A 27,851-nucleotide genomic window follows, 5' to 3' on the forward strand; every position below is an offset into this window, starting at 1 on the left:
ATAACATATTATCATTCAGAAGTAACTAACCATCATGAACAATTAGGTGGTATTTTAATGGGCTGAACTAAGTTTCCACAGAAGTCAGAAGAAGTCATGCCATCAACCTCCCTATGGGGAAATAATTTGGCTGCACTGTGCATCTCTAAGAGAATTCTGCAGACATTCACCAAAGTTGTGCTGCCAAATAAGGAGAAGGAAGTTCACTTGCAAATTTTAAAAATCTTGGCAGAACTCCAAAAAAAAAAAAAAGATCAATGCTGCAGACTGCCAATACCACTCATAATAGTAGAAGAAGAAGAAGAAGAAGAGTTTGGATTTGATATCCCGCTTTTTACTACCCAAAGGAGTCTCAAAGCGGCTAACATTCTCCTTTCCCTTCCTCCCCCACAACAAACACTCTGTGAGGTGAGTGGGGCTGAGAGACTTCAGAGAAGTGTGACTAGCCCAAGGTCACCCAGCAGCTGCATGTGGAGGAGTGCAGACACGAACCCGGTTCCCCAGATTACGAGTCTGTCGCTCTTAACCACTACACCAAACTGGCTCTCAGATACATGATGGTCATTAGACACAGATGACAATTAAGATTGCTGTCTATTGATCTCCCCAACTTCATAGAGCAGGCTCACAGAAATATGTAGCTCCACAAAAGAGGAATGTGTACTGTAAGCCCAGTTAGAAATTGTCAAAGGGAACCAAGGTTATACTTAAGATACAATCCAACACAGAGTTCAGCAAACTTAAGTCCATTAGTATCAATGATCTTAAACATGTCAAAAGACCTAGTGTATGCTTAAATCTGCATTGGGTTGTACCAAAAAGCTCTGTACAGACAAATGTTGCTCAGAATAAAGTTTACCACTTGCTGCTAAGGAAGTACTAATTTCATTTCAGTAGTCTGGTATCTATGCAAAAATATAGAAAGAGGAGGGAGGAGCTTTGCTACACCAGAAGAAACCTGTGCATTTATTTTTCTAACTAATGAGGAAATGTTTAGAAAGGGGAAAGAGTGTACTCTGTCCAAAGGAGGACACATTTTGGGAGGGGGAAATATTCTTGAAAGGGTGTGCCTTTACTGTGGGTGGGCAAGGACTACTGAGCTCAGGCCTGGTGCTCAAAACAGACTCAAAGGTTTGGCATTCTTGAATTCTTTTGCACATCGCTCTGGTGGATGGATCTTATGGCTTCGGTAAAAAACAACAACAAAGTAGATCCCTCCTAGTTTTGCTTTTGTAGCACCACTAAAGCCTGTCAAATATCAGGGATATCCCCAGGAAAAATGAAATAATAAATGTGTACACTGAAGGGTAAAGAAAACACCATCTCCAAAGATAGCTATTGTCTGTACACAGACTATACACACTATGGTTTGGTTAATTGCACATGCTCATATTTTTGCAAACAGCAGACAAGTAATGTATTTTACAATCCATCAATACCTATGAGACAGGAAAATGCAAGCTTACAAAGTAGAACAAAACGGTTCAATAGGAATGTGAACATGCAGAATCCCCGATAAACTGACTTCCTCCAGAAGCTAAAGCCAAAAATACTTAAAATGAAGAAAATAAGCTGTGATATATTTCTAACATGCCTTCATGAGAACACTTACATATTCATCTATGGGATCTCCAACCGTGGGAGAATATATGATTCTGTATTGCTGCACAGGTCCATCAGCATGTTCCCATTGAACGGAAAGGCTGTTTGTAGTAGGATTAAAGACTCTCATGTTCCTGGGCCCACTGCGAGGCACTAAAAGAAAAAGAAGAGATAAATAAGAGCACAAAATGAAGTGGAATTTGGAAAACTGAAGTGTAAAAAGTAATCCTCCTCCCTGCAACAGCTTATCTGCAGAAAATAGCTTATCTGCAGACCTAATGCAGAAAAGTGACAACTGAAGAATACTGGCAGACCTTGCAGAGGATAATAACTCATAGCATACAACTATATCTTAGCAATAAAACATGAGTTTTCTGCTTACATGTCCTTCCCTGTCCAGGACTTGGATCTCCTTCTCCATCAGCATACAAAGCAACAACATTGACAGAATAGGGCGTATCAGGAATCAGACGCTCTAGTAAAATATTGCGGGTGTTGCTTGGTACCACAACCTAGAAAGAAAGCAATACTGAAGTTTAAACCATTGTTTTCTTTTAAATTTTAAAAAAATCTGAGCTTGATAGTATGAGAAGAAAGCTTCTTGAGCTCTTCACAAACAATCTTGCTCTTAGACAACTTTTCTTACACTTGAATGCTTTTTTGTTGTTGCTGCTGTATTTTTTGAATGAACAAAGAGAAGGGATTTTTTTTAAAAAATGAAATCCTTCCCTTAATTTCTCAGACTAAATTAACCAGGGCCAGATTTGAAGTAGCACCCTGGCAAAGTGCGCTCTGGCTGTCCTCTTCTCAAACCAGTGCCCACCCACCAGTGGACTTATTTGCTGCCTGTTGACAGCAGCAACAAGCAGAGCTGTGATCTGCTTGCCACTTAATTTTCCACAGTACCACAGGCCACCACTATGTTGGGGACTTTCTGGCAATCTACACAGTAAGCTGTTTTTACACACTATGGCTCTTGTATGGAGCCGGCATCATGCAGAAGCATTTCTCGCCATCCTTTATAAGGCAGCTATAATGTATGAAGTTGCCAATTTATAAATCATAGAATCATACAGTTGTAGAGTTGGAAGGGAAAATGAGAATCATCTAGTCCAACCCCCTACAATGCAAGAGTCTTTTTCCCAACATGGGCGTTAACCACAACCCTGAGATTAAGAGTCTCATGCTGTATGGACTGAGCTATCCCAGCTGTCATCTATCCCTAACCTGATGACCTCCAGATGTTTTGGACACCAACTCTCTTCAGCTCCAGAAACAACTGGAAGGCACCAGGTTGGCGAAAGGCAATACAACAGGGTATCCGCTGAATACTGAGAATCTGTAGCATTTTAAGAGGGAAAATGTATTCTTTAATCTTAAATTCGTATAAGAGAAAGTTACCCCCGACCATGCAGCAAGTTCAGTGCATGTTATAGTTTGGGGTGCAGCCAAGCAGTCGTCTGAGAGAGTTATTAGGTGGTGAAATTGGTTTGCTTCCCAAAATAAGCTGACTAACTTTCCTCCCAGATTTCAACAAAGGTTGAAAATGAAACTGGCAGTTAGAAATTTAATGTTTTCTAACAAATGATACTGACCTTGCATTTGGTCTACTGATGTTTACAGTTAAATTAAAATATGTGCAGCAAATATAGAATGACATTCAGAGAAGTAGGATGGAATAGGACACTTTATATAGATATTTATGTTTTCACCAGAAATAAATCATTGTAGTATGCCTTTATACCCAATAATTTATATATGGAAAGGCCCAGGAGGTTAAATTACTTACAGATTCTGATGGCCGTGTGCCAACCAATGGAGCATAGACAACTCTGTATTGCTGCACTGGTCCTGGTGCAGGTTCCCATTGGACATTAAGGCTGTTTGTTGTTGGGTTGTAAACTTGGATGCCTCTTGCTGTTCCTCTCATTACTGAATCAAAAATAATGTAAGATAGTTTTGGACTAAATAATAACTCCTTAGTTGCAGAGCCTGGTAGCAGGAAAGAGCGGCTATAAAATGAATGGATTATTCTAAGAATGCTGTTGCCAAGGGGTGGGGAATCAGTGGACTTCAGATGTTGTTGGGATTCCAACTACTATCGGCTCAAACTAGCATGGTCAATGTTCAAGGATGGTGGGATCTTGAGTCCAGCAACATCTGGAAGGCTAGAAGTTCTCCAATACTGTATTTTCTCTTTAACACCACAGTTAATTGGAAATAAGTTCCATCAAATAAAATTGCATTTACTTCCAAGTAAACATGGATAGGATTGGGATGTAAAATAGTGTAATCCTATAGACATTTAACCTGGGAGTACATCCCACTGAACTACACAGACACAAATAAGATTGCATTGAAAATTCGTAACATGGTGGCAGAGACCTTATCACTCAGAGGGATCTATATTCATGTTCTTATTCTACTCTGTATTAGAGAATTGGAAAATACCCTTTCACATGTCCCTGTCCATAGAGAGAAGTGTGTGCAAAAGGGCCTCAAAGGGTTGCCTCTTAACTATCTGTACAATAGTATAATATGGTGCAGTTAGCTAAGTTAATTAAAATAAGCGGGTTGAAGTAGCTCAGCACTGAATTGTGGCTCAAAGCCCAATGCCTCAATATTTTATGAAGAAGAAGAAAAAACATAGTGCTACTTACAAGTTTTCCCATTGTCAGATGCTCGCCCTCCATCACCTTCTGGGTAAACAGGAATCACAGTTACTTTGTACTGTGTGTCAGGCTGGAGATTTCTTAGAACTGCATAATTTGTGTTGCCTGGAACAGTTGCCTGTTGGGTTACAAAAGGGAAAAAGGCAGAGGGAATGGTTTTATTGGGGTATTTTCCACCATGTAAGAACTGATCTTCATGTTCAAAGGACAACAAGACGAGCCAGCTAAGCCCAGCAGTTCCATCAACCAATGCATTGTTTGGATCCTGCAAATCAGCGGTTCCACCAACCAACACATTGCTTGGATCCTGCAATCGACCACAGTGGTTTGAAACCCGCGGGTGCTGCCTGGTTGTGTTGTTGTTGCTGCTGCTGCTGCTGTTTAAGGACAACAAGAAACCTTCCTAGAATTATGAAAGTTCAGCATGCAACAGCAGCAACTCGCCAAGTGAGGCGGAATCGCTACCTGGCAGGTGGGTCACTGTTGCTTATTGGAAGGGAGAGGGGCATGGTATTGGGGAGCCTGGTGTACTGCAAATGCTCCAGCAGAGCAAATCTGGGAACCCTGCCAGTGTGTCTGCCCCACTCTAAACTTCCCCAACTCCTTCCTGATAAGCAAAAGGAATTCACCCACCAGGAGGCTAGAGCAGTAGCTCTGCCCAGTCCAGCAAGCTGTTTCCTGCATACAGTGAAAGGGTTGCTGCATGTTTTAATCTGCCCAGTCAGATGTCAACAATAAGGATTGTGCCCTAGCTTTCTCCCTGGCTTGCCATTGTTCTATGCTCATAGAGTAGGAGTCAAACATATGAACTCCTCACCTGTACGCTTAAGTAGTATAGTCCCAAGAGGGTTGTACCATGCACAATTTTCTGAATGGAAAATTCAGCTCTAAGTGGTGCCCCAGCCCAAGTATGAAACCACCTCTACCAAAAACAGGTGCAAGTTCAGGGTAAGTATGAAATATACAGAAGTAAAAAGGCATACCAGTTCATCTGCACCTCCCGCCACTGGTGCATAAAACAATTTGTACTGACGAGGGTTCCCTTCAGCATGATCCCATCGAACATTCAATGTGCTGGTAGTTGGATCATAGACTCTGAGGTTCTTCACAGTGTTGAGAGGTTCTGAGATAAACAGAATGCATTGTCAGGCTCAGAGAATCTTACTATTGTGCATCATGCTGCCTTCTTATGTGAGTGGCTATGCCTAGCCTTGGTCAGTGACAAGTAAAACTTTGTCCAACAACTACTCTTTGGACTTACAAACGCTTGCAAGATTAATCTAGTCTGCCATACTTGAGCAAAAAGGGAGTTGAAAAATAGGGGATGCAGTTCCTTGCTGCTGCTTTGACTCACAGGGAGGCTTAGGAAGGAAAGAACAGCTATTCATCCTTCCAGCCCAGCAGTCAGCCTGACCTGCTGCTCATGGCATGACTGAGTTGCCACTTGTCTTGTGCCTTCGCTCTCAAGGGATGGAGCAAATGTGAATTGTAGAGTTGGAAGGAACCCTGAGGATCATCTACTCTAACTGTCCCATATGGGGATCAAACCTGTGACCCTGGCATTATCAGCTCCACACTCTAACCAACTGAGCTATCCAGTTGTAAAATACTGATGTAACTCCGTAATGCAGATATGGGGATAGAGAGGGAAGGATTTGTCAGTTTCAGTTCTCTCTGTTTCTCACTTTTCCCAACTTAAATTCCACATTTTGCAGAAACTTGTGCTCATTTGGTTGTTTGTTTTTAAATCCCTCATGAAGTTCATCAACATTTTAGTGAAAAATTCTCTTAATAAATACATTTTATATGCATTTTGATTAATGTACACATTTTTGCAAACAATAATCCTTACTGCATTTTTAATGTTTTTTTCACTAATGCATTTATTTTTATTCACACTTTCCACAATATATGCATTTTGGTAAAATATGCATTTTGGTATTCAGCAGTCCAAACCTGGAAAAATAAGTCTGGAAGGATGCACCACAGATGAGTAAGAATTGTGTGATGATTGTGCAATAATAATTAAAAAATCATCCTGAAAGTCTGTCTGTCTCTCTCTCTCTCTCTCTCTCTCTCTCTCTCTCTTACACACAAACAAAAAGAAATGCTGCCAAACTTATAAGATAAGGATTACAGATATTTTCAATGTGAAATTATATATAATTATCAATATAAAATAAGACATGAAAAAAGAAGAAGATATTTTCACTTTCAGAGCAAGTTTTGGTATTTCTAAAAAAAAAAAGTGGTGTGTGTGTATGCGCGCGCGCTCGTGCACACAAAGAAATGAATATCAACAAACTAAAAGTCAAGCCTGCCAACTTTTTAAGTGATTTAGCATTACTCTTGCATAATTCTTCATAAATGAGAAAACCAAAGTTGTTTTACTTACTGGTTTTGCCACTGCCTGTCATTCGTCCCCCTTCACCTTCTGCATATATGGATGAAACTGTAACACTATAACGTGTCTCAGGTTGCAGCTTCTGCAGTACAACACTGTTCTGCCTCCCTCCTACTGTGGTCTAAAAAACAATGGAACGAAATGTAAACTGAAGGAGCAGGAAGCTAAATTCCAAAGATGCTGAAAGGATACAGTTTGTATATACTACAAGTATACAAGTTTCTGTTTTCCAGACAATACTGTCTGCCTAAGTCAATAGGCAGTTTGACTTTTCCTTCAGTGGATTAAAGAAAAAATACCAGAACTCCATTAGTCATTTGTTAAACCCATGTGAATAAAATATTAAATGTTGAATGATCTGAGCTCTTTATGGATCATCTTTCTTATTTCTACACATTGAGTACAGATCTCCAAGTCCTCAATCTACAGCTAAAGGGCATATAAGGCCAATTCTGCTACCCAAAGAAAATTAACCTTAATGTTTATTGGAACAGCAAAACATGATGATTCCCACATTGTCCCATGATCTAAATGCTTTGCCTATGGGCTCCAAAGAAATATCTTTGGCTTCCGTTGTGGCCAGTTGGACAGATATTGTCAGCATTTACAAAGACCAGACGCAACAAAGTTCCTGCATAAAAAGCATTTTCATAAAGAGAAAAGCATGTACAAGTAATAAATGAACAAGTAATATAAACACACTAGGAAGCTGTGAATACACACAGCAAAATAAGAATACAAGAGTCCTGTTGGAGCAGAACAAATGCCGACCATATTACATACAACTGTGACACATGACAATTTAAAATAATCTGCATGCTTTTTCACCATGGTATGTCAGAAAGCTGCGGTGTTTGAAAAGAGCCTTTGGACAGAACACCCCAGTAAAAAACAATCCCTGGCAACTGTTTGTTCTGCAGGCTCTGAGAAACTGTTATTTGCCAGATTACATCTGAAAGACCACCATGAGTCATCTTGTGGGTTCTACTTATACAGGAAACAAATCCACTTTCTTTGGTTTTGTAATATAAATACTTTTCTGCAGAACTGTAGAACATGAAAACAAAACTATCTGACAAGCTCATGTTTTCAAAAGCAGATATTTGTTCAGGAGCGCAATGCTGCTTTTCCCCATTAGAGAATAGTTTCAGAGTTGGTTACCGATTGTTCAGCACCATCGCCAGTTGTAGGTCGATAGGTGATCCTGTACCGCTGCACTCGTCCAATGGCAGGATCCCATTTGACAGTCAGGCTATTGGATGTTGCATTGTATACCTGAAGGTTTCTTGGGGGACCCGTTGGAGCTGAAATAAATTTATTAAAGGGTTGTTTAGCAAAGAGATATAACAAACAACATATAATGAGTCATTCTACATGACATTACTGAAAATCAGCAGCAGCAGCATTACCTTGGAATGACAATACACATATAGGGGCCTGCTGAGAACAATAAAATCCACCCAGCTGCAGTCTGCGAACAAATGCTGGCTCCCTCGGCCAGTAAAGTGAGATGAGTGCTGCAACCCGAGTTGTTCGCGCCTGGACTTAACTGTCAGGGGTCATTTACCTTTTTTTAAATATCAGAATGACTTAACGGTATATAAGAAGGGGCAAAGGAGAATTGAATGGAAATGTTGCATGGAGCTAAACATGATTAATAGGGAGTAGAACATCACCAAATATACAAAAGCTGCTATTAATTCACCAAGTTGTCACTTTTTTTTAAAGCCACCCTATCCTTTGTATGAGTGGAAAGTACCTCAGTGGACATAGGTTAGTGGCAGCAACATTTTTCTTCTGGCTGCATCGCCTCAAACCACACACCCTCTGAAAAGCCTGCTGAAGTTCAGGCAAACCTCCAGAGCAACACCCCACAACGCATGACAGAAACTCAAGAAGGGACAAAGCCTGTGTACACACAGCAATACTTTCAGCAGTAGAGATTAAGGCAGTGGTGTCTTCCCAGTAGTGATGGTGAACTTGGGGCGGGGGCGACAAAGTGGCAGTGGTGAATTGGGGGAACTCTAGGATGGCAGAAGCTCCACAGGTGTATGCACTGCCACCACCCCAGAGGTCACCCACCTCATCTCCACCTCACCCTGACTAGCTAAGTGCTGCCACTGCCGGAATGACACCATTGCCTCTGCCTCTCTCCCCTTTTATGAGTCACCACTAAGTATACTGTATAGAAACATTGGCTTCTCTGCATCCTGGCTTGACTTGGACTAGCTCTGTCTTATAGTATCTGTATAATCCTCATATATAAAATGTTATTAATGAATTCAAGCTCTTACCTGCTGTTGTCAGAGGCACCTCGGCACTATAGGAGGGGAGAGAAACACAAACAGGGCAAGTTTGCATTAAAAACATGTCTTTCATTTGAATACTATTGTTACAAATTATAATCCATGTATGAATGCATTTCAGAATTTCTTACATGTGGTCTCACTGCCAATCAGCTCATCACTCTCTGATTCATCGGGATAAATTGCAGTAACTCCAATCTCATAGAGTGTGTCTGGGTTCAAATTTTCAAAAACTAGAGTATTTTCATCACCATTAAGTATTGTCTTTGGAAGTGACAGGGGGTGAGGGGAAAGAAAGAAAGTTAATCATTGAGGCAATATATTTAACAATTAACATTTTTCATGAACTAGAACAGATCTTTTAAGTTATTAAATACAGAAATCAATCAAAGGTGATTTATAGGGAGAGGTTGTTATGTCCTTGAAAAATTAAGCCAACATTTTGGATAAATCTACAAACCCTATGTCTTTCAGAGCAAGGAGACCATCATCCTATGAAGTATTAGTCTCCCCCCACCTCTGCCAATGGCCACTTTATGACACAAAGCTTTCCATAAACTACACTGAGGGAAATAGGCTGTGTATGAACAGACTCCAGCTTCTGCTTCAGTTTAGTCATAAAGAAACCACAAGCTCAGGTTCATACATAACACTAAGCCAGCCACTCTGTCATTTGTTTCCCCATTATCAAAAGAGAGCGAGTAAGATGGGGAGTGTTTGAGCTGCATGCACCAGTACACAGCTTGTCCACCGGCTAATTTATCCAACCATGATTTTATGGTCAGCTTTATGTGATAATGAACCATTTTATATGGGCAGTGACAACTGTGGGATAAACCAGCCTCATATAACCAACATGCTTAACTCTAAGTAATGCATGAAGGGGTTAAGAAGAGTAAGCTGTTCTGCCAGGCTTAGCTAAGTCACACCTCTTCACCCTTGGAGGAACAGTTACCAAACTCTTTGCTCTTTTTTTCTCCCACCACGTGAATTCTAGTAAGGATGTCGAAGCTAGATGCTCCAAACTTAGATCACATGGCTTTAGCAAGCCATCGTTGTGGTTTCTATACAAATAATTTATAAACATTTTACTTACTTTTTGAAACTAAGTTGTATTGCCTTCTTTTCTTGCTACTGCATGAAAAAGTGCATGAATCTGACCTTTGAAGAGTTTTTAAGTAAACCATTTTTAACTTACCAAACTTGTGGGCTCTTTCTATACTAAAGGAAGTGGGTAACTTTGGAAGCGATTTAGAAGGGGATATTTTAAAGATCTAACAGCCTATACTTCCATGCTTTACTTTGCTGCATGTTCTGTGATTTTAAATCTCTGCTGGGGATCATTCACTTTACCTCCCTCCAAGTGAGTTCCTGCTGCACACTGAAATGGAGAGGGTGAGGGAAGAGGTGGCAGTAACATCAGCACATAGCAGCAACTCAGGCAGAGGGTGGTTAAGTGAGCAGTGCAACTCCACCATACTATCCACTAAAATTGATCACCAAATGGACCATTGCACAAAAAGTGCAATACTATCCCTGAGAACTCACTAACTGGATAAAGAGCAAGATGGGGTCCCAGGAGGCAATATTAACTGAGCTAATCTATAGTTGCAAGGAGGAGAACATATGCAGTCACTTTGTATACAAAAGGATTCAATGTGTCCTCCAGACTTAATGAAGAAACCGGTTCCCCTAGGTATCAAAAGTTTAGAAAAAACAGTGGCCATTTTAACATTTCCAGCAAACAGCATTAAAAACACAAAAAGGGTTTAAAGTGATTGATTTTGGGGTTATTGAAAAATTCTTACCTGTAGCTTCTCTTCACCAGGTGGTCCCCATTCTACTCTGTAGAGAGCTACATCAGGTGCTCCATGGTCCCAAGTACCTCTGAAACTTGTCTTGGTACTTGATCAGTTCTTAGATTTGTGTGCTGGTACTGGTACTGTCAGGAAGGAAAAAGGAAGGGAGAAATTGCCTCACAAGAGAAAAAAAACCTTGCAACTAAACATCACTAGAAATGCAAGGTTATATGCAGAGACTAATCCACCTCATAAGACGTTTGGGGTTTGGACACAAACCACATGGGGAAAGTATAGAACAGTTTACATGCCACAGAGCCTAGGGCTTGCTGATCAGAAGGTCGGCGGTTCGAATCCCCGCAATGGGGTGAGCTCCCGTTGCTCGGTCCCAGCTCCTGCCCACCTAGCAGTTTGAAAGCACATCAAAGTGCAAGTAGATAAATAGGTACCGCTCCGGCGGGAAGGCGTTTCCGAGCGCTGCTCTGGTTCACCAGAAGCGGCTTAGTCATGCTGGCCACATGACCCAGAAGCTGTACACCAGCTCCCTCAGCCAGTAATGCGAGATGAGAGCCGCAACCCCAGAGTTGGACATGACTGGACCTAATGGTCAGGGGTCCCTTTACCTTTTTTACTCATACGGTGAAATCCTTAATTTCTCTAGAACAGCACGGATTCTTTTACTACAGTAGGATTGTCAGGCTACATCTGCCATGGCCAGAATCAGAATATGGCAAGACCGGATATCTGCCTGGGGCTTATGGATAGTTGAGGAGTTCAACAAGCCCATTTTCACTCAAACTACAATGCATGGAAACAGGAGTTTTAACACCTCTCATTTATCTTCCATAGCACATTTCTCTATCTGTTCAACATCTTTCCCCCACCCCTTGCTTGTGCCAGTGATGAAGTCTGTATTCATATCTTAACTGCTTCCAGCCAGGCGTGGTCACAGATATGCCATCATAGCGATTTTTATCTATAAAGATTGTATGTGGATATAAGCTGTCTCCACAACATGCTTCCTTTATAAACTTAGTGGTGCACTACAGATAAGTACTGGAACAATCCTACCCCAGTGAACTCTGTTAAGGTGGGTGTGCAGGGGCTTGGTGTACATGGACTGACAGTGTCCACAGTGTTCTGTCTGGGATATGGCCAATTCTATGTTGTCCCCTTTGGCCCTTTTCTCTGCCTTTATGAAACCTCTTCAGGTTTCTGGTTCTTGCCTATGTTATGGTCATTATTTGTGTTGCTGCTTTTCCCATACTGCACATCTAACTTTGTGTTTTCTTTCCCTGTGTTCCTCATGAGTCCTAAATACCAGACCTCCAAGTGATCTGGGGTGCAAAAGTTCATGCCAGGTGTGCCCTACAAAATGTCCTCCCACTGTTATGTGAGTCTGCCATGCCTGTGGGCAGTGACATGAACTGGCAAATGAAAAAGGTGATCCTTTGCAGCTCTCTCCTTGAGAACCAAAGGTACTATTCACAACAATATACCTGAGGAAAGCTGTACCAAAGTCATTGCAGTGGGCATTATGCCAATCTTGATGCTGTGCCAGAGAAGCTAATTAATCACTTCTACAATGCAATTTCTAGCAGTGTGCCTGATAGGAGCTATTGCCAGGGATACTGTCTGGATTTGAATCCATGATCTCATTGGGGGATACAGTTCCTATGTTAATGGCAGTATGCTTGTTGCTGCCCAATTTGTGGTTGCTACATATACTGTAGAGGTGGGAGCTGCTGCTTTATCTTTTCATGTTTTCCTTCTGGCACCTGCTACCTAGGATGATGATTAGGAGAACAACCTAAGTCTCCTCCTCTAGAGTCATTCTGGTCTAGGCTCTTTACAAAACTCAACATTTTAAACCCTACATTTCTTTAAGAAACTAACACAGCTATGGAGAATCTTCGGTACTCCAGATGTTGCCAAACTACAATTCCTATCATCCTTGGCCATGCTTGCTGGGTTCTCCACACCTGATCTAAGAAAACCTATTAAGCAAGAGAGCTGACTTACAAGTGGTGCCTTCTGCAGCTACTGGCATAGATGGTCCTTCGTCATATACTGCAACGAGCTCAACATTATAGAGTGTTTTTGAAAAAAGATCGGGGAGAACTGTGCTGGTCTGAGAGGGATCCAATTCCAGCTAGACATGAACGAAAGAGATTTATTAAAATGCTGCTTTCCTCCTTACAACATCACTTTCATACTTTTGTTTTCTATGTGGTAGTTCAGCAGTATCCTCACAAAGCTATTCTTGGTGGATAGATATCACTGAAGACTTGTGGTGAACTTTGTACTAATCTGTTTATTTACAAATGAACAGCATCAAAGTGTGTTAACCTGAATATATTTTCTTTGATCCTTCTCCATGTTCTAGGGCCATCTTCCCCAATGGCTGAAGCTAACAGGAGTTATTGTCCAAAAACATATGGAGGGACCAAGCTAGGGAAGGCTGCTATAAGGACAAAGCCCTGAACTCTTCCCAACCTTCAATTTAATGAGTGCTCGTGATGGTGCTTTCTGCCAAGCTGCTTCACCAGTCTTGCTGTGGTACAATATTCACAACCGTTCAGCCCTGTATCCTCAAAAAGCTTGCTTCACATAGCTTTTTTCTATATTCCTTGGTCACTTTTTATTTATTATTATTTTTAATTATTCCGTTTGCAACCAAAGCACACATGCTAGCCATTTACAGGTAGGTAGCCGTGTTGGTCTGCCATAGTCGAAACAAAATAAAAAATAAAACAATTCCTTCCAGTAGCACCTTAAAGACCAACTAAGAACAAACTTAGTTGGTCTTTAAGGTGCTATTGGAAGGAATTGTTTTATTTTTTATTTTGTTTCAATGCTAGCCATTGTCACTCTTCTACCACTTGTATTTATGACATAAGAATCCTGCGGCTTAGCAGTGCTAACTTCTAAGAGAACAGCCCATATATGTTGGTTCTGTACCACTGAAACCAAAGAATCTAAATTTGTTTAAGAGGGGAAATAATTTTACATATCAGGAACTCAGGCATCTGATTGCTCCTTAATAACACTGCTGCAGGTGGTCATGCTTTAACACTCCACTTAAGCTATCTTCACATATTAGCTAAAATTCACCTACCTCTTTCACGTCATCTTCCCCAGCTGCTTTGTATCTCAATATGTATTTCCGAACTTTCCCTGGAGCACGTTCCCAAATAACTCTCATGCTGCTGTGAGTAATATCTCTTACCATTATGCTTTTTGCTCCACTTAAAGGTACTGTTGAATAATCAGACATATCGGCAAGAATATTAAATGCCATCCTTCCAAACAGGTTTATATTTTGGCAAAATTTATCTTTAAATCTCCTAGTCCATGTAGCTCTTACATTCATATTAAAAAATGAATTGAAGTGAGAACGCCACCTTTCAAACAGATTTTACAAGTTATTGAAACAATATGTAAACCAGAAAAACATGCTTACGGAAGGTAAAAATAGTCAAGTATATATACAATAAGAAATGGTTATTCTAATAAAAACCTTCAATTCTCCAGAGGGAAAAAAAACTATCATCTATTCCTAATATGCCTTATGCCTGTGCTATATGAACAGGCAAATCCAAAAGCTTCCCAATGGAGAATAACATGGTATGTGCCTTTTTCAGAACATCTTTGGAGAGTGATTGTCTTTTAGCAGCCAAGTTCCAAGCACTGTATGGCTACAGTAGCACTATCACGTTTTATGTATTAGTGGAAGGGTTTAGTGACAATAATCCAAGCTCCTAGAATGTGTCTAAATAACTGAGTAATGGTATAACTATGCAGTGGTGGAGCTTCATGCTACAGCACCGGGGGGGGGGCGGATAACAGGAGGGGGCGGGGCTAGCGCGCATCCCAGGGGCAGGGCACATTGCCTGCAGGGGTGTGGTGTGTGTCCTGGGGGCGTGGCACACCGCCTGCAGGGGCATGGCACCCAGCGCAGGCGGGAGAGCAGCCGCCATGGCACCCCACCTGGATCACACTGCCAGGGGCGGTGCGCTCCCCCCACACTCCTCTTCCTCCGCCAGTGTAACTTATGTACAGGCAACACCTCACTTACCCAGGGTTAACATTCTGGCCCTCCACATCCATAAGTAAAATGTGCATAAGTGGGGAGAACCCTGTAGAGTCCTCATGGCGCATGAGGAGGCCCTCCCCAGAGCCCAATAAGGACATCCTCTTTGGGCTCTGTTGGGAGTCTCTTCATGAGTCAGAGGAACAGCAGGACTTTGTTGAGAGTGCTGATCCTTCCTGCCTAACAACTGAGGTACGGCAAAGCAGCTCTTTCCTGTGTGTCAGCTTTTAGGTGGGGAGCCTCAACAAAGCCCTGCTGCGCTTCCAGCTTATGAGCAGACCCTCCCCAGGGCCCAGAGGGCATCCTTGTTGGGCTCCAGGGAGGGCCCCTCATGAGCTGGAGGGGACTGCTGAGCCTCCCCTCCTAAAGGCTAGTGCACAGGAAAGTGGCTGTTGCTGTTGCGCTACCCGAAAAGTCAGCTTTTAGGCAAGAAGGCTCAGCAGCCTCAACAAAGTCACGCGGCACATCCAGTTCATGAGAGCTGTGCATGTGCACAGTCATGCGCAAGTGGAAAGTGAGAAGTTGTGCCTGTACACAAATCACAGTATACATTTAATATACTGAGGCACGGCATTACTAAACCAAGAGGAGGTAGATGTAAAACAAGCAAGATATTATTCCTACAGGTGACTTCCTGAGTGGTGAGTGGATCACTGATGAGGTCACCAAAAGTTGAATGAATTGTTAATGTGTATTCAGTGTTGGGAATCAGGTCAACCAGCTGTACATCATTCACTGATGCTCCAACACGCATCTGGAAAAACAGAAAAAGAAACAAGGAAGTTTAGAAGAAGCCATTAGAAAGAAAAACAAAATGCTTGGGCCTTTACACTGTTTTAAAAATATCAGTTTCCATGTTTAATAATGTATTTACAACTTCCTGACTAATATATATATTTGTATATAACTTTCCAATCAAGCTACTTTTACTGCTTTAGCATATAGAAACAAATCCAGGTTCTCTCTGTCTCTCTTTCTTAAATTTGTTGTTACCTGTTTCTCTGTTGCTGGTATTGTGGCATTGACAGGTTCATATAGCAGCACATAGCCAGTAGCTCCACTGACAGGTTCCCATCGCACGCGCATTGTTGTTGAGGTGATGTCATATGCATTCAAGTTTCTGACTGAAGGGATTGGCACTGCAGAACCATAAATGTGATTCACATCAGTTATTTGTGTCCATAAACATATTTTACGTCTTCATTTTTGAAAACATGTTTGAACTTTCAGCTTTCAGATGGGGAGTAGCTTTTAGTTATTGTATTCTTTTTGCAGTAAACCAGGCCTGCACAACTTATAACCAACTAGTTTGAAAACAGCCCACCAGCTGTACATACTGACCCAACAGGGCTTAAGAAACCTCCTGTTTCTACAGTATCCCAGGGTTTGTAAGAACAGGGGAGATGTTAGGTACTTGGCAGGTTCTAATGCATAGCTAACAGTCTGAACTTAGGTTAGTGGGTCACAAACTGTACATGACTTTCGGTGAACAGTGTTTTAATCCTATGAGAGCATAATACACATAACTGTCTGGGATAGTTTCTCTCATCTGTTCTGGACTTAATCTACACAATCACAACCCCAAATTGGTAAATCTGAAATGTATATTGACAAAGCTGAATCACACTCTCAGGGTCACCCAGCTTGATTGGCACTCATCCTTTTTTAACTCTACCCTCCGGACTGAAGAACCAAAAGTCTCCTGTCATATTGCTTATAATATCATAGAATGTTAAGTACCCAATGTTCTCTTTCTCATCTTAGGCTCCTTCTTCAATATACGTTTAAAGTAGTGTCATACCACTTTAATCAGTCATGGCTTCCCCCCAAAGAATCCTGGGGACTGGAGTTTGTTAAGGGGGCTGAGACTTGTTAGGAGAACCCCTATTCCCCTCACAGAGATACAGTTCCCAGAGTGAATCATTTTGTTGTTCAGTAAGGTAATGTCTATCTACAAGGAGGTTGCAATTTTTAAAAATATCCATATACCGGTAGGTTTTTTATATGCTTGGAGTTCTCATCTCCACTCCATATTCCCACAAATATTCTATGCAGAACTTTGTTTTAAAAACAGTTTGGAAGTTTATGAATTATTACATATCTTAATTTAATTTGAATTGACACTTACAAGTCGTATCGTCGCCCTCTAGAGGTATGCTACTGGTACCTTCTACCACAGAAAATACATTCACAACATACTTTGTTTCGGGCTTGAGGCCAGTCAGAACTGTAGTCGTCTCCGAACGACTTACAAAGACCTGCATGAAAACAGGAAACGGGAGACATAATTGTGCATAAATCTATCTACTGCTATTTTTATCTCTGCTCTTGGCCCTGAACAAAAACAACTTCTAGTAAAGACACTCACACAGGACATTCACTGCCTTCACTGGTTCCAATTTAAAAGAGGTAGAGCTGGGTATCATCCGCATACTGGTGAACACCCAGTCCAAACCACCCGATGATCTCTCCCAGCTCTACCTCATATAGATATTGAAAAGCGTGGGGGAGAAGACAGAGCCCTGAGGCACCCCACAACATTCATCCCCCAGCACGACTTTCTGGACACGGCCCAGGAGGAAGGAGCGAGCCAAAATCACTGCAGGAGAAGCCAGTGGTATACACAAACATAAATTAAAATAATAAAATTGGATGTCCAGTTCTGACCTCCTTTCGTGGGCCTCCAGTTGCAGGATAATATTCAACCCTGTATCTATCAACACTCTCAGTAGGTGCTGTCCATGATACTCTGAAGGAATAAGGTGTCTCCTCAGAGGTTTTTAGATTGGTTGGTGGTAGTGCCAAATCAGCTGTGATGAAAAAAAAGGAACAGTACTATAAAATCTTCATTAGGAGGGTTACCAAAGAAGGAAATGCAAAACAATAATATACATCAACTCAACTTGTTTTTACTTAAGTATTGGTTCTATTTACTTACTGAACTGAAATGTATATGATTCATATGCATAAAATAATTTATAGTAAGATATGGTGCATTCTTTAATCTGTGGTAATCACACTTGAGATGTTATGGCAAACCTAAGTCCATGCACTGAGAAGCTGCAGCCAATAAAATCTTCAGAGCAAAAAAAACCAATTGATGTGCAAAAATCACAAATGACATGCTGAGGGCATGTTATTTCATATATTTTCTTCTGTGCAGGACTTGTTTTAACATTTGAATTTACCCTTTTATCTTGTTAAATAAGGTGCCAACAGATGCTCATGAGTATCTCTGTCTTAAAACGGCTATGGAATATTTTTTCCTTCCAAGGAACTTTTCTCTTATTACTTTGTGATGTCATCAGTGTAGTACAACTCCTTCCTAGACTGTGAAACTAAACACTGGCGACTTGGGTCATGTGGGAGAAGTCCAACCTATGACTTGTTCTCACTCAGCATTTCCCCATTCACAGAAAATGTGGTAATGCTGGCATGTGTGAAGGGCTGCCATGCTGCTACTTCTCACATGATCCAGAGCTTCAGATGTTACCTCAGAGCTGCAGAAAGCAGATGGGCTTTAACAGCTAGCACACCATGGGGGTAATGCAAAAACAAAGTTCCAATTAAGTAATTTAGGAAAATTCATCATATAAAAGGTAAAAAGAAGTTGAAAACAAAACTGGAAAGAGAAACATACCTGGACCTTTTACACTATTGCATAAATTATTAGTGAGGTCATCAATAATCGTAACAAGGAGGGCAAAATCTCCAACATTGTAAACATGAATGTTATCGGGGTCTGTTGCAATCTGCTTCAGTTCATTTTCATCAGCATTTTTGATACCTTAAAGGGTCACAAAAATAAACATTTTAAAATAACCTAGGCATGTTCATTAGACTGTTTCCCAATTCAACATTAGCAGTGGCAAAGTTTCTATCAGTGGCTGCAAGAACCAATGATCCCTATTTCTAAGTCTGAACAAAATGCTTGTGTAACCTGAAGGAAGACTGTCCAAATTGCGTATTGCTTTGTATCGTTTTGATGGGTCTCTGGACCGTAATAAAGATTGTTGATGTTGTTTCCCAATTAATATAAAGGAGAATGAGTGATTTAGTTTTCCAACCAACTTCTATATTTCCCACCCCTCCACATAATACTCACCAACAGCATACAGCTCCACTCCCAAATCTCTCAGTGACTGAGATGGCACAACTATATCATCTTGTGATTTGCCATCTGTGATGAGGACACCAATTTTGCGAGCTCCAGGCCTCATGCCAGCTTCTACCTTAAAGTTGTTGCTTAAGATGAACTTCAAAGCATCCCCTGAAATCACAGCACACACAGGTACCCATTATTCATTAGCCATGGATTCCAGCATAGAGGCTAGACTTCCCTAAAGTAGGATAGGTACCTTCATTAAGAGACACATAAGCTTTGCCCTAAGTAATTACTTCATTGCAGCTGTTATGGTTACTACTCATAGGTAAAGGACCCCTGGATGGTTAAGTCCAGTTAAACTTGACTATAGGGTGTGGTACTCATCTCGCTACAGGCTGAGGGAGCCAGCGTTTGTCTACAGCTTTCTGAGTCACGTGGCCAGCATGACATTGCGCTTCTGGTGCAATGGGCCACTGTGACAAGTGTCAGAGCACACGGAAACATTGTTTATTTTCCTGCAACAGTGGTACCTATTTATCTACTTGCACTGGTGAGACAACTTTCTGCCTGGTAACCATAGACTACCCTCCTAGTTTGGAGATCACTTATACAGGGTAAGATTATGCAGTGATGCTCCCTGTGAGATGTCTGTAGCACAGACATTTTTGTTGTTGTTGTTCCTTAAGGGCTACTATAGGGGACTGAAGGTCTTGGCTGAGGAAATTGGGGAAGCCTTCTGAAGAGATTCTGTGGAGTGTTGTTTGAAGAGACTGAGTAGCAGCAGATAAACTGAGGAGATTAAAGAAACACTTATTTGTCCACTCTATAAAGTCAGCATAATATATTCAAAACAAAAAATCTTTTCAGACCATATAACATTGTATTAATTTCCCCGGTGTACCTTATGAGGAATTCAGCAGAATGTTACCTGTGAGGGTGTTCCCTCCTTTATAAGGCAAGTTGGTAACAGCATCCAGCAAACTCTGTTTGGTTTTGTGTGCATTGAGGTTCCATTCTGTTCTAGGAGATCCACTATACTGTGCAAGAGCTGGGAGAGAAATATAACTTAGTTGCAAAAGGTCTCAAAACAGCAACACCTCCAAATTATTTCAGGACATTCAAGGCTTACCAATCTGCACTTTGTCAGGACCAATGTCAAATACTTCAACAATGCGACCAATGAAGCTTCTGATTGTTTTAAAATTTTGCCGACCAATGCTCCACGAGCCATCCACCAGCAACACAATATCTGCTTCTACTTTGGTTTTGCATTCCAGGCCTGTCACAGCAATCAAAATACAAGTGTGTTAGTTGCAGCAAATGAACAGCTGTTTTCTATCCTATCCTCTTTTACATTGTCCAGCATGCATGGCTTAAGTAACTGACTAGTGTTCTTCTATATACATTGGAACTTAGTGCTACCAATAACACTTCCGAGATTATGTAATATTAATATTTGCTTTAAAAGATGTGCTGTGGAGCATATTTTGGTGAACACTGCCCATAACACTGACACGATCTATTAGAATATTACTTAGCCTGGGCCCAAGTGCAGTGAGAATCAACACAGCTAAATTATTGAACAACTAAATAAACTTAAGTTAGGTAGCCAATGACAACGACTACTTCAAAATTGTACATCTTCTCCAGTTAAATATGTGTGAGCATTGATAAAATCTGAGGACTGTTAAACAAGAATTTTTAAGAAATTAGTCCATATGCTTAATATGTGGAGATAAATGATAAAATTAATTTTATACTGTTTTGTGGTCTGTTAATGAAGATGGTGCAGACTTTTACACATTTAACACAACAAGGGAAAGAACACAACACATATAAGGTACAGAAACACACATAAACACAAAAGAATCAGAAGTGACAAAAACAAACATTTATACAAAGTTTTAAATGCTTCAGAGAGAAAGTAAATAAAATATTGGGGACCGTCCACTTGTAGGATAAAAATAAGAACTGCTTTCTACATGCTGAAAATCACAGTGTTTAAATGATCCTTTCATTAGCCGTTTGAATAGGTGTATGTGTGCTGTTCCTCCTTTTTTCCTCTGGAGATCATGTTACCAGCAGCAAAACCTTCTGGCTTCATGCCATCATAGCTTCTGGTCTTTACATGGAAGAAATCCCACTGAGTAAAATCAGGCACACTCATCAGAGTGATTTCATCTATGTTCCACATTATTGATCCAAAACTGTAGATTCATGAATAGAACTATTCCAGGTACCTGAGGATTTAAAAGCATGATCCTCTTCTGCATAGAAAATACAACACTAGTCTTTAATCAACACAATCATAAATCATGAAATAGGGTATATATTAAAGTTCATGCACTTGCTAACACTGTTCAGGATTCAAATAGCCTTGTTTGAGAGGAGGGGACCAGAAAGGCCCCGATAATTGTGAATGCAAAGCAACACACACGGTGTCTGGAGTCTGGCCTTAATTTTAAACATTGGAAATAACAATGCTATCAAATCTTTTGTAAATTTAGTCTCCAACCAGAATGCCATGGCAGAAAGTCTATATGTTTTAATACAATACATGCAGCATATGGATTTTTATGAGCACAATTTTCCATAAAGGCTGCCACTTCACCTCATTTATTTAAAAAAGAAAGAAAGAAAAGCATCTTAGGTTGTAGGGAATAACTGCAGGAATAAAGGGAAATTGCAATGATATAAACAGGGTATTATCCTGCCAACATTGGGAACTTTTTAAGGCGCACTTATTTCAATGGGAGAGAGTTAAGTATGGGTAATGCTCAACTACATTTTACTCAAAGCGGACCCACTGAGATTGACATAAGTCATGTTCATGCATTCCAATTAGCCTACTCTAAGTAAAACTTAGTCAAATAGCAGCCCATATGCTTAACTGTCCCCTAAGAATAAATAAGACTGAAAAAATGCCTAATTTTAGCCAGACTGTACCTATAGAGTTGGATCCAAGGGTTCCCTCCTGTGAAGGATGGACTTTTCCACCTCAAAAGTATTCTTTCCTCCATAAGAATGGAACACAGTATAACTCAGTATAAGTGACTTTAGTGGAACTATTTTATAGTGTTGCACTGAACCCTGCATTTCTTTCACTCCCTTCAAAGGAGGAATTCATTTTTCTGCCTCTTTTGCAGGGAGCAAGAGAACTTTACAGAAATAAAAAAATAAAATCATAGGATGGAGGTGAGGACTGCATTTAGCTTATCATGTCAGTCAGGAGGCCAATGGGTCTTGTCTATTGTTGTTGCTGCGCTTGCTGCTTCGCATTGAGAGGCTTTAAGGAAGTCCTACACTCACTTGTACTGGCATTGCAGTGGGCTTTAACAAACTGCCTTCCAGCCTGCTATGTAACCATGCAACAGCACACAGTCAGATTTTGATTATATATATTTTATTTTACTTATATACCACTTAATGCCAGAATGGGCTGAGATGTTTACAAAGTACTTACACACACACACACACACACACACACACACGCACACGCAAGAGCTGCTAGGCTGAAAGGCTGCTTGCAAAAAGCCCTGCAAATGAGCGGGGGCGGGGGCCTTTCCTAACACTGCCAGATGCAATCCCTGCTGCTACACACACATACATGCCTGTCCTATGAATTTTGTTCAAGTTTCACTTTTTGAAAATACATTCATGCCCACCCACACCCTCTTGAGGGGAGGCACTGTGAAATTTCAGCACATTGTTCATTTTCTATATGGAGGAGTTAACTACTATTTCCCATTTCACTTGCAGCATTATATACCGTACCTCCTGACAATGTTTCAGTTTTGGCCAGTGAATTATTGTACAGTGCGGTCCTATGCACGCTTACTCAGAAGCTGCACTGTGTGCACTGGGGTTTACTCCCTAGTAAATGTATTTAAGATTGCACTATCAAGCAGATACAGTGCAGAAACAGTCCTGGATCCAAAGAACTGAAGAAAGTAATTCCAGATGTCCATGTTTGCTTCGAATTTTTCAAACACTTGCCATAGAGTAAACCTCTTGAAAATTTGGGGAATGTTCAAACATGGTATGTTATTCACCACAGAGGTCAAAGAAAAATGTTTTTTTTAAATTCAATGGGTGAAGTCATTAGACACATATAAAATAACTGTTTGGATCCTGGCCAAATTTTACTCACCCTAAACCAGGAATAGGCAAACAGCCCTCCAGATGTTTTGGGACTACAACTCCCATCATCCCTGACCATTGGTCCTGTTAGCTAGGGATGATGGGAGTTGTAGTCCCAGAACATCTGGAGGGCCGAGTTTGCCTATGCCTGCCCTAAATTCTCTGAAAGGTTTCAAAATCCTTCCCACAGCATTTTCTAATTTCCAGAGAAAAGGACAGTGGTGGCACCATATGGACTGTTCATTGACTCCATATAATGCTGTTGTGTGTGTGTGTGTGTGAAAAGTGTATTTGACAATGCATGAGTAACTGTATAAATCTGCATAGTTATAATGTGAAATGGGGCAATAATCATTTAAAAGTCTTCAAGAACAAGAGAGAGCCTTTTCATAAAGATGGAAACTAACGGGGAGGGAAGTTATCTTTAAAAATGGTCACTAAAGACCAAGGAGTGGTCTTCATGAAAAGCAGCCTTTTCGTTTTGCAATTACTCCTGCAAGTAAATAACTGTATCAGTTAATTATGTTGAAAACAGTTTGCTTTGCCAGTTTTATAAAAGTAAAGATCTACAGCTAGAATATCTAATCAAGAAATAGGCTTCTCATTAAAACCATATTTACCTTCAGGTAAAAAGGGCACCTCAGCAGTATCTGAAAGGGTAGTCATTTCTTCTCCAATCAGTGGTGCACTTTCACCTCCTTCAAACATTCCAAAAACATTGACTTTGTAGGAAGTGCCTGCCCTGCATGATTTAAATGCATATATGTAGCAAATTAGGCTGTGAATGGATGGCTCACTTTGACACCTTTATAGATTTATTCACTCTGTTTTTATCCTGCCATTTCTCAAAGGAGCTCAGGGCAGAATACATGGCTCCCTCCCTACTGATTTTATCCTAAGAAGGATATGAGGTGGGTTAGGCTGGCCCAAGATCTTTGAAAAAGCTTTGTGGCCAAATGTGAATTGGAACTTGGGTCTTCTTGATCATAGTTCATAAACACTAACCACTAAACTACAATGATTCTCCCTGTCATGGATTTTTAAGGCAGGGTAAGTCTTTAGGAGCTGAAATCTAAAGCTTTCTTTTTCCACAGTGAACTCACAGGAACTCATTTCTGGCACCTCTCAGTTGAGTGCCATTGCCATTCTAAGAGAACAAGGGAGGTGTTCATTGTGAGTATACCAGCACCTCTTTTTCTAGAAAAATGGCACTGAGTAAGAAACTATTACTGAAGCAAGAGATTGGTCCTTACAACTGAGTATCTATAGCTATAATGGCTATATCTCCTAGCTTTGAGCCAAGTTTGACCATCAAGACAGCTAACAACTACTTCAGAAACAGCAGAAGGGTTTTACAAGCTTTCTTGTGGGTCATATTTTAATTCATTTATTTGAATAGTATATCTACCATGACTCTCTGCCTTTGGCAACTAATGAAATAGACTTTAAAAAATAAACATAGGATGGTATAATTGGTATTATATGCTGAAAGATACGCAGTTGACTGAAAAATACCTATTGGGGGGGGGGAGAAATACTGATAAGGAAGGAAATTATGAGTGGCAATACCTGAGCTCCTCCAATACAACAGTGTTGTCATATGGCCCAACTATTAATTCTCCAAGGCGCCTGCTTTCTCCAGTTGGATGGAAAGTTACTTTATAACCCCTCACTTCACCGGGGGCTGGCTCCCAGGTTACGCGGAAACTTGACATCGTAGAATCAGAAGTGTGCAGATTTCTGGGAGGTTTAAATGGGGAAGCTGCAACAGTCAAACAACACCCAAGAAATTAGGTGTTTGCTATATTCAACCATAAAACCCTCATTTCAGTTTTTTTAAAAAGTGAATGCATTATAGCACCTGTATGCTTTGCCCTAACAGCCCAAGAAAATTGGTTCCAAGGAGCTGAGGGATCCTCCAGAACAGGGTAGAATGTGGCATAAGAGGAAGGAGATACTGTATGGTAAAAAATCCCCTCCCTTCCTCTTCTGTTACCAGATCCCTCTACTGGATCAAAAGCCCTTGCATATGCACAATATTACCAAATGGATTCCACCATAGGTCCCCCCCCCCCACACACACATTATGATTGTTAAATGAGCAAATCTATGGAGATGGTGCTATCACTATAGCTGCTATAAGGGATTACTTAAAAAGTTGTGTACATTTTAGGTTTTCATTGAAATGTCACAGACTATCTCTTACATTCTATACTTCAGATGAAGTGTGCTCTAATCTGTAAACTTTTATGTTTTCTGTTCACCTGTAAGATGCCACAAAACTCTCAACCGTTCTAATTTTTGAAGCAATCCAGATGACCTAATCATTGCCATGCCAAGAGAAACAGGAGCAGAGAACCAGTCTCTAAAACTCCAAACCATTTAGAGCACCTTAAGGCTAGTTAACACTCATCACCAATTTTGCACTGTATCTGGAAACTGGCAAGCAGTGCAGCCAACGCAGATTAAAGAACACTGGAATAATATACTACTGGTTTAACAAGCAATAGATTCCTTCCTGAGCCAATTTTTCCTAGTGGGTTGAATGCTATCTCATTTGCAGTTTGTTTGTTTTTTAGCTAAAAGGGCAGCAATCTAATCTCAAAGAGCAAAAGCCAAGGATTCTAGTAGGGGGTGAAACAGGCACCTTCTTGCTTTTTACACTTGCTAAACTCAGAGTCTTAGGGGAGAAGATAATGTGAGCCCACTTCCTGGATCACTGATAGCAAGACATAATTATAACATCCTTTCAAACCACTGTTACTGCAAAAGGCCGCTCTATTAATAGCTGCTATGATGATTCGTAATTGGAGCCTCTGAAAGAAGAGCATCAAACCTAGCTCTCTAGTGGAAAGCCATTTAAAAATATTTATTCTACTTTGGCTGGAGCAGCCTCAATAGAAGTTTAACATAAACGCCGCTTAATTTCTAAGATCAGAGGTGTGAGGGTTCAAGACCCTGTGGAAGTTGCTCCGTAAAATACTTTCTTTTTTTTTTCTCCAGGTGTGTGTTAAGGGCTTGTTACCAGGAGAACCTGCTCAAGTTATCTATCCTTTATTCATAATTTATACATATTCCATTGTGGTGCCCTGGAACTGAAAATGTTCCTGAGATTAAGTGTTACCGAATAATTCTGGCTCAAACTGAAAGCTTTGCGCACCACTAAAACTCCATACAAAACAGTTAGAAATCCAAGTAGGTAATTTCAAATTGCCAAACAGTCAAGCAGCTTCCCATATGGCTAAACAAGGCATGCAGGAAGCAGTACTTTAAAAAGAGGTATAAAACTGCTTGAAAACGTGTGCCAAAATAATCCCATATAAATTCCCTGTTTGCTCTTTGTGCCACTTTGCTAATCTCCCTATCTGTCACAGGTCTTAACCAAGAATTAACACAGATCAGCAGAATCTTTGTGTGGTTTGCAGGAGACAAGTGGCTTATACCACATCTGACAAGGTTGGCCCTCCCATGTCACCTTGGGAGCAGATAGGGAGCGTGTTTAAAAACAGCTAGAGTAATATTTTAAACACACAAACAGATGACAAAATATGACATCTTAAACTAACACAGTCTTTGGCAGCCTTGCTAATGCTCATACATGTTGCAGGAATGAATTTACACACACACACACCCCTCTACATTCATGCAGCATAGAAATCAATGTACCTGTTGTTCCTTCGCCTTGTCTGTGTTTTCCTTCACCAGTTTTATACATTGGAATGACAGAGATGTCGTAAGTGGTCAGTGGCTGGAGCCGTTTCAGGACGGTGGTGGTGGAGGAAGGCGGCACTTTTGCAACCATTTGTCTTCCTCCTCTACGGGGCCTGTAAACAACACGGTAGCTGACAACTTTTCCAGGTGCAGGCTGCCAAGTAACTCTCATGGTGGTCTCTTTCTCTTCATCCACTCTCACGGTCCTAGAGCTAGGAGACACTTTTCAGTGTAAAATAAAATGAAAGCAAACATATTGGGGTGGGTTTTTTTGTTTTGTTTTTGGTGAAACTTAACTTGACATATAAACTGCAGCTACGACCCTCTATAATATTGCAGGTATGCACACGTCCAGCTTCTCTCCCACAAAGTTTGGGATTTTGAACTTTTGGAAAACTGCAAACTTCCTTCCAGATTAGCACTGCTTTATACTGCCTCGGTAGCTCAGTAGAGCATGAGACTCTTAACCTTAGGGTCATGGGTTCAAGCCCTACATTGGACAAAAGATTCCTGCATTGCAGGGGATTGGACTAAATGACCCTTGTGGTCCCTTCTAACTCTACAACGCTATGATTCTATGCCATGATTCTATACTATCTCCCCATGTGAAAGTTGGTAAATATCCCTTTAAGAGCAAAAATTTCTCAAATTTGGGAAATGTGCTCTCAATATTTAGAAAATCCAACTGCTCCTCCATATTTGCATTTGGCTCTGGAAAGACCAGGCCTTCTTGGCTTCTCACAACCACAGAATCTTCACCCATATATAATTAAAATGCTGCAGCAATGGCTCTCAGTGCTTTGAACAAACAGTTCCAGGTTCACACAGGGTATACTGTTTCCCTGCAACTTTGGAATTTCTGCTTTTATGCCACACTAAATGCTGCTTCCCATTTCCTGTTGGTTCATTCAGCACAATAAAAGAAGCCATAGCAGGTGGCTCTATTAAATTACTACAGCACTGCTGGGCAAGTCAACTCCTCCTGCATGTCTTTAATGTTTGATGGTGCAGCAGCAAAG

The 27,851-nt window shown here is 40.8% G+C and overlaps 1 protein-coding gene across 1 annotated transcript in view; it reads right to left on the reverse strand.

Moving 5' to 3' along the window:
• COL12A1 (collagen type XII alpha 1 chain) overlaps positions 1-27,851 on the reverse strand; it is a 105,145-nt gene that overhangs the window by 37,553 nt on the left and 39,741 nt on the right. Inside the window, 24 exon segments of the mRNA XM_033143254.1 lie at positions 1,613-1,755; positions 1,985-2,114; positions 3,392-3,534; positions 4,263-4,392; positions 5,258-5,397; positions 6,670-6,799; positions 7,840-7,982; positions 8,973-8,993; positions 8,996-8,998; positions 9,116-9,248; positions 10,793-10,926; positions 12,806-12,935; positions 13,902-14,041; positions 15,501-15,630; positions 15,870-16,015; positions 17,005-17,134; positions 17,544-17,686; positions 18,517-18,663; positions 18,982-19,146; positions 19,910-20,029; positions 20,111-20,260; positions 23,742-23,863; positions 24,691-24,883; positions 26,788-27,054. Of these exon segments, the coding sequence (XP_032999145.1) occupies positions 1,613-1,755; positions 1,985-2,114; positions 3,392-3,534; positions 4,263-4,392; positions 5,258-5,397; positions 6,670-6,799; positions 7,840-7,982; positions 8,973-8,993; positions 8,996-8,998; positions 9,116-9,248; positions 10,793-10,926; positions 12,806-12,935; positions 13,902-14,041; positions 15,501-15,630; positions 15,870-16,015; positions 17,005-17,134; positions 17,544-17,686; positions 18,517-18,663; positions 18,982-19,146; positions 19,910-20,029; positions 20,111-20,260; positions 23,742-23,863; positions 24,691-24,883; positions 26,788-27,054 (3,233 nt within the window).

The sequence above is a fragment of the Lacerta agilis genome, chromosome 3, assembly GCF_009819535.1.
Source record: "Lacerta agilis isolate rLacAgi1 chromosome 3, rLacAgi1.pri, whole genome shotgun sequence".
In the NCBI taxonomy this organism is placed as follows: Eukaryota; Metazoa; Chordata; class Lepidosauria; order Squamata; family Lacertidae; genus Lacerta; species Lacerta agilis.